This window comes from Micropterus salmoides, unplaced genomic scaffold, assembly GCF_014851395.1.
Source record: "Micropterus salmoides isolate LMB-PRFRI ecotype aquatic unplaced genomic scaffold, ASM1485139v1 Ms_hic_scaffold_1, whole genome shotgun sequence".
Classification (NCBI taxonomy): domain Eukaryota; kingdom Metazoa; phylum Chordata; class Actinopteri; order Centrarchiformes; family Centrarchidae; genus Micropterus; species Micropterus salmoides.
This window is the reverse complement of record NW_024040040.1, coordinates 41,217,708-41,234,715: the sequence shown is the minus strand read 5'-3', so window position 1 is coordinate 41,234,715 and position 17,008 is coordinate 41,217,708. Positions and strand designations below refer to the sequence as shown.

The 17,008-nt window shown below is 41.2% G+C and overlaps 2 protein-coding genes across 2 annotated transcripts; one reads left to right on the top strand and one right to left on the bottom strand.

Annotated features, from left to right (window-relative positions):
* Window positions 1-540: 540 nt before the first annotated feature.
* usp12a (ubiquitin specific peptidase 12a) lies at window positions 541-7,813 on the bottom strand. Its single transcript, XM_038728066.1, has 9 exons — window positions 7,472-7,813; window positions 6,434-6,514; window positions 6,128-6,341; window positions 5,758-5,993; window positions 4,343-4,419; window positions 3,589-3,672; window positions 3,288-3,485; window positions 1,514-1,592; window positions 541-1,417 (listed from the first exon to the last, which is right to left on the bottom strand). Exons 1-9 carry the CDS (start codon window positions 7,517-7,519, stop codon window positions 1,316-1,318), a joined length of 1,119 nt encoding a protein of 372 aa, XP_038583994.1. The 5' UTR covers window positions 7,520-7,813; the 3' UTR covers window positions 541-1,315.
* A 318-nt stretch (window positions 7,814-8,131) lies between these two features.
* rpl21 (ribosomal protein L21) lies at window positions 8,132-10,730 on the top strand. Its single transcript, XM_038728077.1, has 6 exons — window positions 8,132-8,229; window positions 8,971-9,049; window positions 9,226-9,287; window positions 9,438-9,550; window positions 10,143-10,293; window positions 10,607-10,730. Exons 2-6 carry the CDS (start codon window positions 8,983-8,985, stop codon window positions 10,694-10,696), a joined length of 483 nt encoding a protein of 160 aa, XP_038584005.1. The 5' UTR covers window positions 8,132-8,229; window positions 8,971-8,982; the 3' UTR covers window positions 10,697-10,730.
* The last annotated feature ends 6,278 nt before the right edge of the window (window positions 10,731-17,008 follow it).

Below are 17,008 nucleotides of genomic sequence, written 5' to 3'. Positions count from 1 at the left end.
GAGCGTATTTCGGGTCACCTGTATAAAATGCACAACGCGCTCAAACTGCCGAGATGTTTGTTAGTTTCAGTGATTTTGTGTTGCCCGACTAGAGTTTCAGATTTGAAGATGCTGGATGCAGAGACTCGCTTTCCCTCTGCGGCGCCCTACTATTCTGATCCTGTCTGTGCTATTAACAGCAACTCTGATGTGTGTCACCAACCTTCTCCCCTCCCCTCCCTCCTTCTCCCCTGTCCTCCATCTTCTCTGCCTCATCTCTCCATCCTTGCAGCAGGCCTCCAAGACCCCTCGGCTGATGAGGAACTGATGGGTGGCTTGTTGGTGTGAATATGTGCGGCCGCATTTCGCTGACCAAGTGTTGTGTGGCCGTCCCCACCTTCCCCAAAAGCACATGCCTTTTGGGTCTGAATGAATTAAAAATAGCTCCTGTTGCAGCGGGAGAGCAGGACTACCAGGTACCACCGCTAAGGGGCGATGTTGAGCTCAATATGAGTCATCAGTGCGCACCTGTGGGACACAGACAAGACCGCACACCCTGGCTCAATCTTACTGGCTTTATTTCTTTTTCTTTAAAACAGAAAATAATTGCTTCACAACAGGCCTTTTTAAGCAAACCCTTACATTAAACTTGCCAACACCTACAAAACGGTATCAAAAGTGCACCATAGTGTTAATACATCTTCTCAAGGTCTAACATTTTCCAATGATAATATTATCTTATTGTTATATTTATACAAATACCATCCTGTACACTGTAGAAATATACAACCTAGTGTGCCCCATAAGTGGGACACTCAACCAACACCCATCCTCCCTTACACCCACGATCAGAAGCATGATCCACTCTCAGAAAATCCCAGTGCAGAATAACAGTGTGAGGGGGTGAAGACACCAGGCCAATATTACATCTTATGAATTATTAAATACCCCATCAACCCCGCACCCAAGGCAAAAATTAATACGCCACTTAAACCCAACATCTGTACAACCCTCATTCAGCATCTTTTTAAAAACAATCTTGACACAGTTTTCATTCATCATCGTCTCATTGTCCCGGCAGCAGCAGCATCCAGCCAGAGTGAAGAGGATGACAGGGATGAGGCGGGGCAGGAAGGACAGGTTGTTACGTCAGGGGGAACTTCCACGGCTGAGCTGCAGCGCTGAGTGCGAAAAAGCGCAAGTATGAATTACAGCTGTGCTGGCAGGTATGACACCATGCTGCGGGCTGCTGTGGTGCGTTCATGGTTCGCTGCTCCTCACAGAGAGGGGATGCAGCTTTTTCTCCTGGTTTTCAGTGAAACACTTGGCTCCACCTTCAGTCTCTGGACTGGTAAAAGAGGATGTAGCCTGACTCAGAGTTCTTGGAGATTTCAGAAGTGAGACCGTAGAATTCTTCTATGGCCTGTGCATCGATTTTCTACAAGAACAGAAAGATGACATTCGGTAGGGTTAGATAAAAAGATAAAAAGGATACCGTGAGCTGTAAACCAAACATATATACAAATGAACTCACCTCTACAATGTCGTCATCAAACAGCAACCAGAAGTCGTGACTTTTCACAATGGCAATGTAGTGACCCCTGTTTGGACCACTGAGAAGAAATAGAAGGAAGGTTGTAAAGTGAAATTAGGTTTGTAACTCTCTTCTGCTAGGTAGCAGGCAATATAAAGTAATACAAAAGCAATCATAAAAATGGTAGACAGAAATAAACTATATTTAATGGAGCAGTACTGAGGATGAATTTAAGTTTGTGGTTTGTGTGGTTGGGTAAACAATGTGTTTGACATCTCTCTGACCCTCCTATTAGTTTTGGTCCACCTGTTTGAGTTGTCATTAATTTGTTGGCTTCACATAATTCCTGCACAGATCCGCATAACACCTGATCAGCCAGAAGAAGTGGAAACACCTGTGTGGGTGTACGTGGCCTTTAAGGAAACAAACATCTGTGCAGCTGTGAACCAAACATGTTGAAAATAGATATACTGTGATCAAATCAGTCCAGAACTAGAGTCAGACTAGTCTAGTTCTGGACCTTAAAGGTAGCATTGGAACTGGAATTAAAACCAAAATATTGATTAATCAGTCGTTTCCGGCACTATTAATATGCACTTAGTGAGAAAAAACCATTAGTAATGTGTAAGCATGAGACAAAACAGCAAGCATGTTTCATGGAAATACTGGCCCTGTTTACTTAGCTGGATTTCTAACAGGATTTTTTCTTTCCCGTACATGAAGGAATTAACCAATAACTGCTGTGGTGTGACAGCTACAGCATGATAATATACACTGCATCTGCAGTTCTTCCCCAAAGTCTTTCACTGGTTTAAAAACATGTCCGCATAAACAAAAACATCAGCTCTATTAAGTCGATGGCTGTTACGTTTTAAAATGTTACTGTACAGGATACAGTAGACGCAAACAGGAAACAAGGAGAGACTGAAACAGAAAATGGGAACAAAATGCAACAAAAGTCCCCAGCTGGATGCTGCAATTACATCATCACCATTTAGCAACCAGGACGCCCTTACCGGGAAGCTACTTAAGAACAGCACCAAGCACCAACTATTGCAGTGGTTTAAAAATAATAAAAAGTATATATGATGAACTCGTATCTTGATCTATGTAGCATTGTGGTCCGAGTATACGTTACGTGGATGTGTTGGTCAAAACAGGGACACACTATTTGTTCTTTTCACTCAGTTGAAGCAGTATTCAATAAACTGTATCACATAAGCACTATCATGACACCAATTTCATGATCCAGCTCAGCGCTCCGAAAATAACGCAGGCAAAAAAAGGGAACTGAATTGGGAGTGAAGCTCAAAAGTGAGAAGAAAAGACAGACAATTTACATCTGCTGGACGGCTGGATTTACACTTGCTCAACTCCGGATAGTTTTGACCTTTTGATACAATTCTTTGACACACTTCTTTAATAGATTACTTCTATTCAGAGTCATAAAGTCTGTTCCAACATGCGCCGAGTGGAAAGCAGGGAAACACCTTGTATAAACACAGACAAACTCCCACTCACACTGGGTCAAAACCGGCACTGAGAAAAAGTACGGCACAGCTCGACAATGACGGATGAGGGTCTGTGTTTCCTCCTGTTATATGTAATTTAGATTCAAATGTACCATATGCTAGTGCCAAAAGGTTCAAATGCATTTTATTATTAGAACAATGATTGGTCTGCCTGTTTCTGGTTGCTGTGGAGACAGTTTTTTTTTTTTTTTTTTTTTTTTTAAAAGGCGCTGTTTTCTAGCTGTGTGTATGCGCCTACGCACCTCCCACAATGCACCACCACGGCGACCAGGTCGTAGAGCCTCTCGGGATTGGTGGCGTCCCCAGAGGTGTTGAAGAGGCGGAGCTCCAGGGGGAAGACAACGCGATACGACAGCTTGGTGTAGCGCTGCAGCTGCTCCATGTACTTAAAGCGCTTCAGGTGCAAAGCCAAGATCATTGGCAGCTTCTTAACCCGCATCCTACGTCACAAATATTAGAGTGTCAGACACTATTGCCAAATGCCCAAACACACGCACAAATGCATTAACGTCTCACAAATTAGGAATACAACCGTATACTGACCTCTTGTGTGCCTCCTGCTTGCTTCTACATTCTTCACAGTAGTATTTGTACTCACTGCACAGTGTCTCTGTGTTGCTGAAACCTCTGAGAGGGGCCACAAAGAAAACTGGTCAATGTATAATCTGAAGTCCACATCTACAAAAGAATGATGTGATTTCAAAACACTGCAACTCCCCCCATGCAGTTTGCTGAAGGACACAGCGTGGAGAGTCTTTTTCAATACTTAAATAGCCACACGAGAAAATATTTTGGTTCTTTTAGTTCAGACGGATGCTTGAAATTCCAGCAGCCTAAGCCTGGAAAGAGCACTTCTTCAAAGCACAATAAATAAAAACTTTACAGCTATACAGCTTATTGCAACCTCTGAAAATGTAAGTTACATACTTGAAATAGTTAACTGCCTTAATGCCATTCAACAGTGACTATTTCTGTAATGCTAGTAAAGTTTGTCCACATTTGTATTATTTAAAATGGGAGGCTGCAGCATTTTGGAACGAAATTCCTACCTAGAGTTGCATTTTCATTTTAGATTATTCTGCAGAATATTTTCCTGATTAAATTCATCAGTCGTTTGGTGTTTAAAACACCAGAAAATAGTGTCCATCTCAGTTTTCTAGAGCCCAAGGTAACGTGTTGAAATCACTTTTGTTAATTATCAAAATAGTTTATGATTCATTTTCTGTCAATCAACAACTCTTTGTCCTGCTTCCTTAAGGCCCCGATGCCGCTCTGCATCCACATGCGGTTAATTTACCTGAGGCAGTGTGTGATGGAGGTATTCTGTTCTACATCCACAGAGAGGTCCAGAAAGTCCTCATCTTTGCTGCTTATCTGAAAAGAACGGGGGGAAAAACAAAATAAGCTAAAGCAACTCAGCCTGATCAGGAATATGATTAAAATGTCTTTTCGCCATCCTACTGTATGCCATTCTATTGTTTACATGTTTACACACAGAGTAGGTAAGCTGCTCTTCAACCATATGACTGGAAACTTTTTCCATGTAAGTTTACCAATCCCTGAAATAGGGCTGAACGATTTTGGAAAATAATCTAATTGTGATTTTTTTTTACCGATATTGACATTGCGATTTAATATGCGATTCATTTTTAACCTCATTACCTTCTGTATTGTTCAAAATGGACAAGCAGTAAATCAGTGTATAGTATGAACAACATAATATTAGATAGATTGAACATACACTGTTCTTTCTTGTGAGTCAGGCCTGTGTTATGATGAATTAGGTAGAATTATTATTATGAGCAATGGTGGAGAAGATATATCAAATCATAATAATATGAGAAAGATAATTTGAGTCAAGTCATGGCGTTAAATAATATGATATATCATCAGGTCGGCCTACAGAGCACAAGAAAAACTAAGTTCACCACAGTGTTTTATATAGTAAGCGCTTAATGCAAAACCCACAGTTCAACCACCAATTAAGTCCTTATCTCAGTTCAAATCTCCCTAGTCCATCTTTCTGTATCCCAGTAAGCTAACAAAAAATACTCAGTTTTAGGTTCAATTCAAAAGTTGGCCAACGAAAATAAAAGTGTTGCCTCTCGTGTTTAATAGACAAGCTTAGTAATTCTCCGACAACACCTCACCCTGCCCTGCAGCCTGCAATTCTGGTAAGCAGCGCATTGGCTGTAATCAGACTGTAAATCAGGACAGACTGGGCCTCTTTCGGACTTGCGAGTTTAGTTTGAAACGCCGTTTCATAGATATTTCCTGAGCTGACTGATGGCTGTGTGTGTGACGCAGGTGCCGATCGCTACAATACGTTTACCTTACTAAACATGTCTTTCTGTTCATTCCTTGTGTGACACTAAAGTTTATGTAGTGTCAGCTTCTGTCAAGCTTACGGCCATTGTACAACAATAAGGCAAGGTACAGCATACCGTGCAGATGAAGCATCAGTTTCGTCTGCAGACTGCTTTCCTCTTGGATGTCATGCGAGTGTAATCGCAACCTTTGCGATTAGAAAATCTCGTTTTATTACATCGCGATAATATCGCAAATGCAATTAATCGTTCAGTCCTACCCTGAAATCAGCAACAGGATGGCTCCACTTCAATGAAAACTTGTTTAAACAAGACACTCAGTAGAAGATGTTTGGTGTAAACATCCCAGACTTCCATCCCCCGTAACAGCAGCGAGTCATCTTACCGTTTCACAGGTGAGGCAGCGTGTCTCATTGGTCAGAGTGCCTTGGAAGATCTCATGGACCCAGGTGGGAGCGGGCGTGGCGTTGCTGTTGTTGTTCTGCGAGTCCAACGTGCCGTTGGCAAGGCGGCCATTGGTCTTGTCCTGCTTCCTCTCCTCCTGAAGCAGATCCGCGATGGTGTTGAGCAGGTAGTTCAGGAACTCGTGGGCATCCTGCTGCATGTAGTTGTCAAACAGCTCTGAGGAAGAAAGTATAGAGAGACAGACTTCAGAGCTCCGATTCAGCTATTCTACATGTTCACTTTATGCTTTTCTGTTATCTTCAAGCTCTGCAGGAGGACCAACCTCCTTAAATTTATCGGTTTCCTCTCACCATTCTCCTTGCGTAGCCGTGTGATGAACTTCTTGGGTGGTATAACACCCACTTTCCTCTTCTGGTTGGCAATACTGTGGAACAGGTCGGCCAGGCAGGTGAGCAGGTTCTCCTTCCGCCGAGGCTGACTGCGGTACGCCAAGATCTTCTCCCGAAACGGCCGGCAGAAGTACAGAGCCTGCAGCACCGAGTTGCAGTAGCAGGTGTTCCCAAACTAAAATCAGACAGCATACAGTGTAATCAGTGTACAAGTCAGGCAGAGAGGTGCACACAACACTGAATCTGCAAAGTGTTTCATTCACTCACATTGACCAGGCCAAAGTAGTGCTCATTAACCGGAAACTGCTCAGATCCAATCTCTTTCTCCAGTGCAGAGGCATTGGCGCCCTGTAAATGCAAACAGTCAAATAAATCTTTTGCTTCGGTAAAAACAAGAGATACTGCAAGTTCAGCTATTATTTTGAACTTAACAGTGACACAAACACACCGCTGCCACAACTACATCCGTACGTAACTCCCAGGTTAGTAACAGCATTTACAAGGTAATTTGTTGCTGGGATTAAAAACAAAATTAATGGGTACTTAAAATCTACAAGGCTGGGCATGTTTCCCATACCACCTCCACTCTGCCCTTTTAATGCCATTAGAGTTAAAAGCATGCATCCCTTTTAGCTGGCAGTGAAGTTGTCTAGTGCCTGGACTCATCCCATAAAAGATTTTGACGTGACGAAAATGACGTGTGTCAGGATAGAAAATACAATGCCATAAGTAGACAACACTGTGTAGAGTGGACATGCACCGAGAACGGGTCCTGCGCAGCTAATGTTAAACCATGTCGTCATTGCGTGAGCTAATAAGATCTGGTAGTTTGTAAAAGGCCAACACCCAAACAAAGCCCTTTTTTGCACGGTTTCCCCTCCACAAACTGCGGATTAGTCGTCTTTCTGTCAAGTAATCCAGCTGTGTTCCAGTTGTTGCTGGTTTAGCTTGTGTTACCTTCACGTTAGCTAGTTAGCTAAGAAACCCCAGCTGTAGCAGGTGCACTGTCACTGCGCTCAGAGAAGAAGAGCTGCGATCAATATCACCCCAATAAGTCGTCAAGCTAAGAGTTGAAAAGAAGTCAACACCTAAAAGTGTCCGTCTGCTGCCGTTAGCAAGGAGGGACCGGAGCGGAGAGGGCAGTGGCTGCTCTGCTATCTGGAAAACTGCTTGGCTAGCACAGACACCAGAATTACATGATTTTATTGATCATTCCGCGGTTTAAAAGCCAATAACAGTGCAGCTGTGGCTTCCGTACCGCCCTATAGCCCGATTAATGGCAGTATGAGACTATCGTGCACTCACCATGGTACAAAAAGAGGCAAATTTGGAAACTGTCATTAGGATTTCCATTCGGCTAGCGCCATCTTCAACCACACCGCCGCGCGCTGACAAGACTGGGCTGGCTCCCCCGCGTGAGAGCAGGCAGGCGATTCTGCTGAGCTCGCGACGGAAAGTCCACCAGCTCAAGAAAGAGCGAGAGCATTCACTGGTGGTTACTTCCGGCTTTGCTTAATCATGTTGGGCCGTGAGTGTCACACAGTCAGACACCTCTAGTTTCGTGAGAAAGGATAACGTGTCGAAGCCAAATTAAGCGATGTCAAATGTTTTTATAAAATAACTATCCATGTCATCAAAAACATGTAAAGGTTAGATTTGCTCAAGTTTCGCGCATGCGTATCAATACAATAGCTGTGAACGATGTGTTTGCGCCAGTAGTAAGTAAAAGAAAAATAACTGTCCACTGCTAAAAAAAAACTTTACAAGAATAGTTGATATATTTTATTTCCCTTTTTACTTAGTAGACAGATATTACAGTAAACAATCACGTAAACGTTATCCATCACAACGGATCTAGGAACAGTTCACGTACGGTAATGGCTGTTAAGATTATGTTGCAATTCCCTGAATGTGCTGACTCTGGGTCTGCTGACCTCGCCACTCATTTAGCGTCATTTGGTTCAGGCAATATCGCGGCCTGCCTCAGTTGCATTTCACAAGGCGGAGTTTGGGGGCCTACGATCTCTCTTTCAGCCGTACCCGCCATCTTGTAGAGACCGGGGGTAAGATCCTCTCCGTGTTAAATGTTATTTTCTACTTTATTATCGTATCATTCGTACACAGTTACATTCATATTTGCGCATTAGCTCTTCCCGTACATTTCAGATGTATAATAGCGCCTGAAAAACGACCCACAGAGTGATATTTGTCCGTTTAATGTGAGCAGGACCCGCAGCATGGCTCTCCATGTGGGCCTGGTAGGCAGCGAAACGTTTAGTAGAAACAGCATTTTTCTTTTAACACCTTGTTGCCACAACTTAACACCGCATTTGTCATGGATATTAAGTCGTTTTTTAACAATACTGTATTGCAAATAAGGTGCTGCTTAACATTAGTGAATGTATCTATGGCTAGCCTAACCTAAACGATAGCATACTTTATCATACTCGGACGATGTAATTAGCAGCTTTGTTGTTTTGTGTTGAATCAAATTAATAAACAACCTTTGTGTAGTTTCTTCAGTACGTGCGTTTGGGATATACATGACCATTTTGGTTGTCATTCAGTGGATCAACTGTAAAGACCGGTCCGGTTTATGGGTTGCCACGTTCCCGTAATGTGCATCATCTTTAGTGTAACACTGACACCCATCCTACCGTTCCCATTATCAAGTGGTGCGTTGACATGAAAATAAAGTAGACTCCTTTTTAATTGACATGTGATTTCTCTATTGTGAAATGTGTTTACATTGGAAGAAAGTCTTCAGGCTGAATTGTGACTAACTGAAGTGTATTTTCTCTCAGTAATCAGGCATCATGACGAACACCAGAGGCAAGAGGAGGGGGACCAGGTACATGTTCAGCAGGCCATTCCGCAAGCATGGTGAGTAATAATTGATAGCATAATTTATCATGAGAATACATCTTAAGTGTATTAACCCCAACCCTGCATCCCCCTTTTTATTGATAGTGGGTATGAAATGTGGTTTCATACAGCCTAGGACAGTTGTCAACACTGTGCAAAATGACAAGATTTAATTGGCTGCATTTGCTTCACAGGCCCAATTCCCCTGTCCACATACATGCGTATCTACAGGAAGGGAGACATCGTTGACATCAAGGTAAGACGCATGCAGTTTACGAGCATCCTTGCTTGGACCATCATGGGGTGGTCAAATGGGGCAATGAAACACTTATTGCTTCAATGTTGGGACAAATTAATGGTAAAAAGGTGACTTAGTTGATGTTTAAATACATTGATTTCTTTTCAGGGCACAGGTACCATTCAGAAAGGTATGCCTCACAAGTGCTACCATGGCAAGACGGGACGTGTCTACAACGTAACCCAACATGCAGTCGGCATCATTGTCAACAAGCAGGTCAAGTAAGTGGCATTTGTTTTGTGACCCATCTAAATATATGTACGCTTGTGTGACTTTGTGCTGGCACACACTGAAGGACTTCAGACTCCTTAAAACTAACAGCATCTAACCTTCAAGAATTTCCATTCTCGCAGTGCACACAGGATGATTAAGAGGTTTGTAATATGTTGACCGGTTGTCAGTTATTAGACTCTTGTGTTGTCGTCATGAAACTGACAGGCCAATTTGATGTTTGCTGTTGCGCCCGGCCAGTTTTTAGAGAGATCACAAGAGTCTGATGCCGCATTAAAACCGTTCTTGCTTTAGTCTTTGGTGTGTGCTTGCTCAAACATCTCATCTAGAGGGAGCGACATGACCCCATCTTCACTTTGCCATCAGGGTTGTTTATGTCCTGAGTGGTCATTCACATGGGGAAAAGTATTTCATCCTTAAGCACCCCAGTCTAACTCCTGTTTGACCTGAGGTTGCAGTGAGGAGACAACACAGGAGTGCACATATTAAAACAGCATTACCTTTTGAATTTACAGCTAAAGCTACCTGACAAGTTTTGATTTGTGTTGGATATGAACTCGTTTCTGCTTCTGCCTCTCACAGGGGCAAGATCCTGGCCAAGAGGATTAATGTGCGCATTGAACACGTGAAGCACTCAAAGAGCAGGGACAGTTTCTTGCAGCGTGTCAAAGCCAACGAGGGTAAGAAGATGGAGGCCAAGCAGAAGGGCAGCTGGGTGGAACTGAAACGCCAGGTATGAAATGTTTGAAAATTGTTTATTTTAGTGTGGTGATTATTAAAAATAAATTAATCTTTAAGATGTCATAGTGAAAACATTTTGTGAAGGAAGTCAGTCAGTGGCTGTGATATTACAGTGTCACTTTTGAATATACATCAAATTAAAACCATTTAGAATTTAAGTCATGGACTTTTAAATTGGAAACAAGTCCAAATGGTATATTTTTGTTTGAATTGGCCTTTTAATAGTCATTTTGTAACTAATTGCAACCCAAATGACTTGTTTTCATCTTGTGAACACTTTAATTCCCCACCTCTTGTCTTTGCAGCCTACTCCTCCCCGTGATGCTCACTTCGTCAGCACCAAGAAGAACGTGCCACTGCTGCTGGAGCCCATCCCCTACGAGTTCATGGCATAAAGAGCTCACCAAAATAAAAATATTTGTACACACACTGCTGGTCATGTTGTCTTCTGTTAAGCACATTTCAGTTAAGTGTCATGGTGTGCCGTTACTCAATGATGATTATCCTCCTTTGATTGCATTAAATGAAATCAAAAGCACTTTTATATTTCACCGGCGATCTGAGAGTGACTGGCACGTGTCAAGCATTTTCCATCCTCACACATTACCTGTCAGGTGTACAAGGTGTATCCTGGTTGTACTGATTAGACATTGCTGTGTTGGCATTTATAGAATATGCCATGTCAGGCCAGTTAAAGCAGGGAAACCTGTATCTAGCATGCCTCTTAATATATAAACACTGTATGTACCCACACAGGTGGTTTCATGTAACTTTACTGATACTGGTTTTGGATGTTAGAAATGCACCACAAAGGAAAATATTAATATTTTTTGAAATGCATCGTGTTATGCAGGCTTTCTTGTAAATCCAAAAGCCTCATGGTGGGCATGTACAGATTATAAACCCTCTTGTATCTGTTAGGTCAACTTGTATCTTTATCGCTTACATTTGGTAGAATAATAGCTGATAGAATAATTGAAAACCCATGAAGGTTGTGCAGGGTGTTGGAAATTAACCAATCAAGTTATTTCATGATCTGTCCGGAAACAAACAAAATGCCACTTAAAAAGACATCATTTCACTGTAGGTAACTAACAGCACCCTAGAGCACACAATGAACTACACCTAACTGGGCCTTCAAATCACAGCGTCCGGGAACTTCTGTAAGGCAATAATTCAGTAAGATGAAAAGGCTTGTAGAGCTCTCTGCAATTAAAAAAAATTATGTAATATGTGTCCTTATTTAAAATCTGGTTTAAATATTTGAAACCTACACATTCTAAGAAAGTCTCCTCCAATGTATGTAGGGAAAAATTAAGGCGGTTTTCACTGATGATAGATACCCCAAAAGGAGCACTAAACTTTATGATGCACCTCAGATCAAGGCTTCCTCCAACTCAAGGCTCTTAAAACCTAAGAGCTGAACCTGGAAAAGTGTCCCTTATGCAACCTGAAACTAACTAATCCTGCAACATGTCTCACACACCTTTCTCAAGCCTTACAAAGCAAAAATGCTTATCTGGTACATTGGGAGGAAGAGACAGAAAACCAACACAAACTAGAATGTTATCTGGCCTTAAACAAAGATTATGAAATGGCTGGATATCTCTCAGAGATCTCAAGCAGAGGCAGTGACCACACCCTTTTGCACTTGAAAAAGGGAGACATAAAAAGTTCCGGTTACCAAGAGAATATGAGTATGTTAGCACTGCATGACAGACAAGGTGGAGTCAGAGACACATTTTCTCCTGAAATGTGATAAATATAGAAGCATTAGAGAGCAATATTTTGAGATGTTCCATCTGTTAATACTGGATTTTAAATAACTTGAAGATAATAAAGGAGATGGACGTTCGGCAAGTATATGTCCAGGTGTCACAGGCTGAGGGACACTGACTCAGCCAGCCAGATTAATCTTGTGTTATGTTCAAATGTCAATTTTTGAGTTTGAAAGTGCTTTGGCAACATTATTTAAATGAAACATTCATGCCAATAAAGCTGAACTGAACAAATTTTTTTGTGATATTTCACTCACTGTCAACATAACTCCCAATACGTTATAACAAGCTTATACAGAAAATGTTGTGATGCTTTCAGACAATGGAATAAGGTGCCCCCCCAACACACACACAACTTTATACAGTTTAAAAGAAAAATGAAACTGCATATTAATCAGTTAATTAGATATGGACATCAGGACATCAGTGGCATGTTGGATCAGTGGTTATGTGCCACAGTTTCCACTCTCCTGTGCAGTAGGTGGCAGTGTGCAACAGGATATATGTAAATACACATGACGGCCCTCAGCTGCAGGATGGCAGACTGGCAGATCTTAGAACACAAAACTGAGAAGTTAGTAGGATGAATGAGTATCAGAATGGTGCTTTATTGAATTGTTGTTATTTACCTGTGACTTGTCAACACTTTAGTTGATTTATGTTTCAGTGTTGGGAAGATTCATCCCTTTCCTTAAATATCCTCCTAACCCAACCCCCTCTACACAAAAGGCAGATTGTGGGGGTAAAGTAGTCATTTTATTTTTATAGCAATTTTTAAAGTGTGGAGCATAAAGTACTCTCATGTGCAAGGTACAATGAAATGAAACGCAAACTGCATAATGGATATTATGCATGAAAAAGATCTACAGTTTTGAGTGGATCAAGAACTTGAGTGGTTAAAACAATAATGGAAATGACAAGAGAGAATGGCAGTTTTTATAAATAATCCACTTGTGAAATACAATTATAACATGACATATTTTGTAATATATAACAATCTTTATACGAAGTCTTTGCCATCAGCTGTATTAAACTTTAAAGAGTTCTGTGAATGTCTTCTTAACCTGTTGTCTTTGTGGGTGGATCTTTTAAATCATAAGAAATTAGACTTTATAGTGGTTCACCATTTAACAGGGCATATTGGTAAAATTATTTAAAAATAAAATGCATATGTGTGTGTGTGTGTGTGTGTGAGAGAGCTGCCTGTCATGATGTTGCAGCACCGTACATGTGTGTGTGTGTCACTTGATGTGTGCTGTTTAATCAGTGGAGGCTGAATGGCTGGCTGGTTATGTGACAAATAGGTTATCTCATCCCACCTCAGTACTTTACCTAATATTTACACGAATTAGCAGCAGTTTACAGAGATAGGGCCAGCAGCTGACAGAATGAAGTGTGTGTGTGTGTGTGTGTGTGTGTGTGTGTGTGAGAGAGAGAGAGAGAGAGAGAGAGAGGGACGGGCACCACTTTAATTTTTCTTAAAGTAGACTAGATGTCCCATATACGTTGAGGACTGATTTTTTCTAAAGGCAGAATTTTAAAAAGAGGCACAAAACGAATGTTGTAATCCCTTTTGTGGACAATGGTGCTGAGATAAACCAGCAGAGGTTGTCTTTCCTCACCCTTGTAACCCTTTAGGCCTGAGGTCGGGGAATTCAGACACGGGGTCTTATCAGGACAGAGTAATAAGTATCCAACAACCTGCAGAGGTACAACCAGGAAAAAACGATGGAAAAATAAAATGCAATCAATCAATGAGATGGTTGGCAGCCAAAGCCCTTGGTATTGATCAGCAAGGTTTGGATTTTGCCTGTAGTATTTAGATAGGGGGAATGGGGCCTCTGTGGTTTTCAATATTCCCAGCACATCTCAGTTGAGCAAATTGTGGATTGAGAATCATTCATCGCGCATCTATCTTTGACAAATCTATACTGTAGGATGCTCTCTCCCTATAGCATCATATAATATAATAATATACATCTACAGTAAACACTTTATGTGTGTGTGTGTGTGTGTGTGTGTGCTTTCACAGATGCACCAGAGCGTCTTGTGTGGCACTGACTCATGGAAGTTACTGATTAAGGGAACAAAAAGTAAACAGAGAAGGAGCAAGAGAGTGAGAGAAAGAGAGAGAGAGAGGAGGGCAGAAAGATGAGGATAAAAGCTGTGGAGCACTATGAACTCCTTAATCACACACGTTTGACACACACAGATTGAGTCTGTCAGCTCAGCCAGCAGCTCAGAGCAGCAGTATCGACCCAGGGTGTTACATATTAACCACACTCACACAGACACACAGTAGATCATTGGACATGGACACAGGCAGGCTTGCACCGTTTATCCACGATGAGTTGTGTGTGGAAATGTTGCACATTATGAAATTTCACAATTATTACGTTCACCCAGATTACAAAAACACATGTTTTCTCACACTTAATCTCTATCTTGTTGTGCCCAGGTTTTGGGATATCTGACTGAGATTTCTGCATCCATTCCATGACAGTGGAAATTATTTTGTGGTGCTCAAAGCATAAACAAATTTCTCAGAAGCAGTGTCTTGGTTACTCGGAATAATCCACAAACCTCAGTGTCACCGTTATTTTGGAGCTAGTACTTTGAAAACTACTGTTGGCAATGTGTTCTGTGGAAAATGGACTATTTGCTGTTTAAAAAAAAAACAACATTTGTCCAAAATAGTTGGGGGAAGAAGTAGGCAACTCTGATCCTTTCTTTGAGTAGAAAAAAAAGTGTGAAAATACTCCATTTCAAGAAAAAATCCAGAATTCAAAATCATACTAGCACAATCGTTTTATCAGCAAAATGTGCTAAGTGTCACAAGTAAAAGTGCACATCACGTGAGTGTTGTGATATTATATGTTATTTCACATATTTTATATTATAAAGATTTTAAAGCCTCTTGAGGTAAATTTGGCAATTGTGATATTAGGTTATATAAATAAAATTAATTTGACCTGACTTGACCTTAATGTTGGATTGTTCTTATATTTGCATTCATGTGTTCCCAGTATGTCAGTGTTGTGGCAGGTCAAGGTGGAGCTAATTAAAAAATAATTGGGTAGTTTCATCTATAACATTCATCATATTTTATAAGCTCAGCAAAATCTTAATTTGTAACTATACTGTCCAAAGGAAACTTTTGCGCATCACCTTTGGCCATTATTAGACAAAAGATAAACGTAGTGAAGTAAAAAAGTAAAATAAATTGAAAAAAATGCAATGAAAGTAACATAAAAGGAAAGACTGAAGTAAACTACAAACACCTCTAAGTACAGCACCTGAACAAATGTAATGAGTTTCTGCCACCATCTGAAATTCCATTCATCTTTACCCCACTCTAAGGCCTCTCACCATCCCTCATACTCACCTACTTCTTGAAGAAAAAGGGCCTTCATTGGTCTTGAGATGAATATTTGTGACTGTGATGCAAGTGTGGGTGTGACAGTGTATATCGACACGATGTGTGTGTGTGTGTGTGTGTGTGTGTTGGGGTTAGGCCTGAAGGTTTGACAAAGACACAAGGAAATCCCACTGCAGGCCAAACAGAGTGCATGCTGTATCTCTGTGTGTGTGATAGGCACGGAGATAGAGTCTGTGTGGTTATCAGAAACAGGGGTGTGTGTGTGTGTGTGTGTGTCTGTGTGTGTGGAAGGGGGGGGGGCATGGTCATATATGTGGATATTGGGCCAGCTGTATTGATCCTGGCCCTGACAGCAGAGGTGGAGTAGGTGGTGGTGGTGGGGGCTGATAACAGTGTTAACTGATCCAGGCATACTTACTTGAAGCATGGGAGGGCACAGAGGTAACGCCCAACAGGCTCTCAATAGGCCTCATTCACAAAAGTCAGTCAAAGGTTTCACATGAGAGCACGGTGTGGGCGCAGACGCTGATCTCTAATGTTTGGACAAGCAAATAGTGTTATTGGATTGTCTGTCTTTTTAAATTTTATTTCAAACAAGTCTGTGTAACTTTTGAACGAAAAAATAGCTCTTAAAAAATTAAAAGCTGTATTTATAGTCCCACAAACAGACGCACCCTTGTTAAATTCTGCTAAAGGCTTAATTGGTCTGGCGTGACCAGTACTTTATGGTGGCTAATCTTAGCACACGTTAGCAAACTTTGTAAAGACACTGCTAATTCAGTTTGTTTGTTTTGTTGACTTTATGACTCTTCTCTGCTTGTGCTACTGTTGCACAATGGTTTAGCATTTAACCAGTAAAAAATGTTACACAGTCGCGCTTAATATTTGAATTTTTGCATTAATTCAATGGTAGTTTTAGCATTTACATTGCCTTAAAGCAAGACTCTGTCACTTTTAAAAAGAGGAAATAGCACAGTCTGACATTAAAGTTTAATTCATAAGTAATAAAACTCATCCTTGCTCAGTTTAAAACTCTGGAGCTTTGCTGCAGCCTTGGTCTGGTACAACCAGTAGCTTATGGTAGATAATATTAGTTAACTTTGCTGTTTTATGACTCTCTTTTACTCTAAACTGGCATTTTACTCCTATCCTATGATTGTCTCTTGTGGGCACAGTGGCTACTGTTCAGCTAAAGTTAGTCTTGCGTTAATGCAAGACTATGTAACTTTTGGTGAACAGCGGCCACTGTAGCTACAAGAGACACTTCAGCTAAAATAGCACAAGTGGAGAGTCATAAAGGCAGCAAGTAATGTGTGTTGTAGCATTTACCTAAAGTTTGTTAACAGTAGCAAACATTAAGCTACTGGTCATACCAGGCCATATAAGGCTGTAGCAGCAAAGTATTAAATTTTGCATTGAATTGAGCAATTGTGAATTCAATTTTCCATTTTTAATAGAAAGAATATGTCATTTCTTCTTTCAAAAGTGACAGTCTAGCTATAAGAAAGGTTGATTTAGCTTCAGGTTTGCGGGTTACAAAGGATCACTGA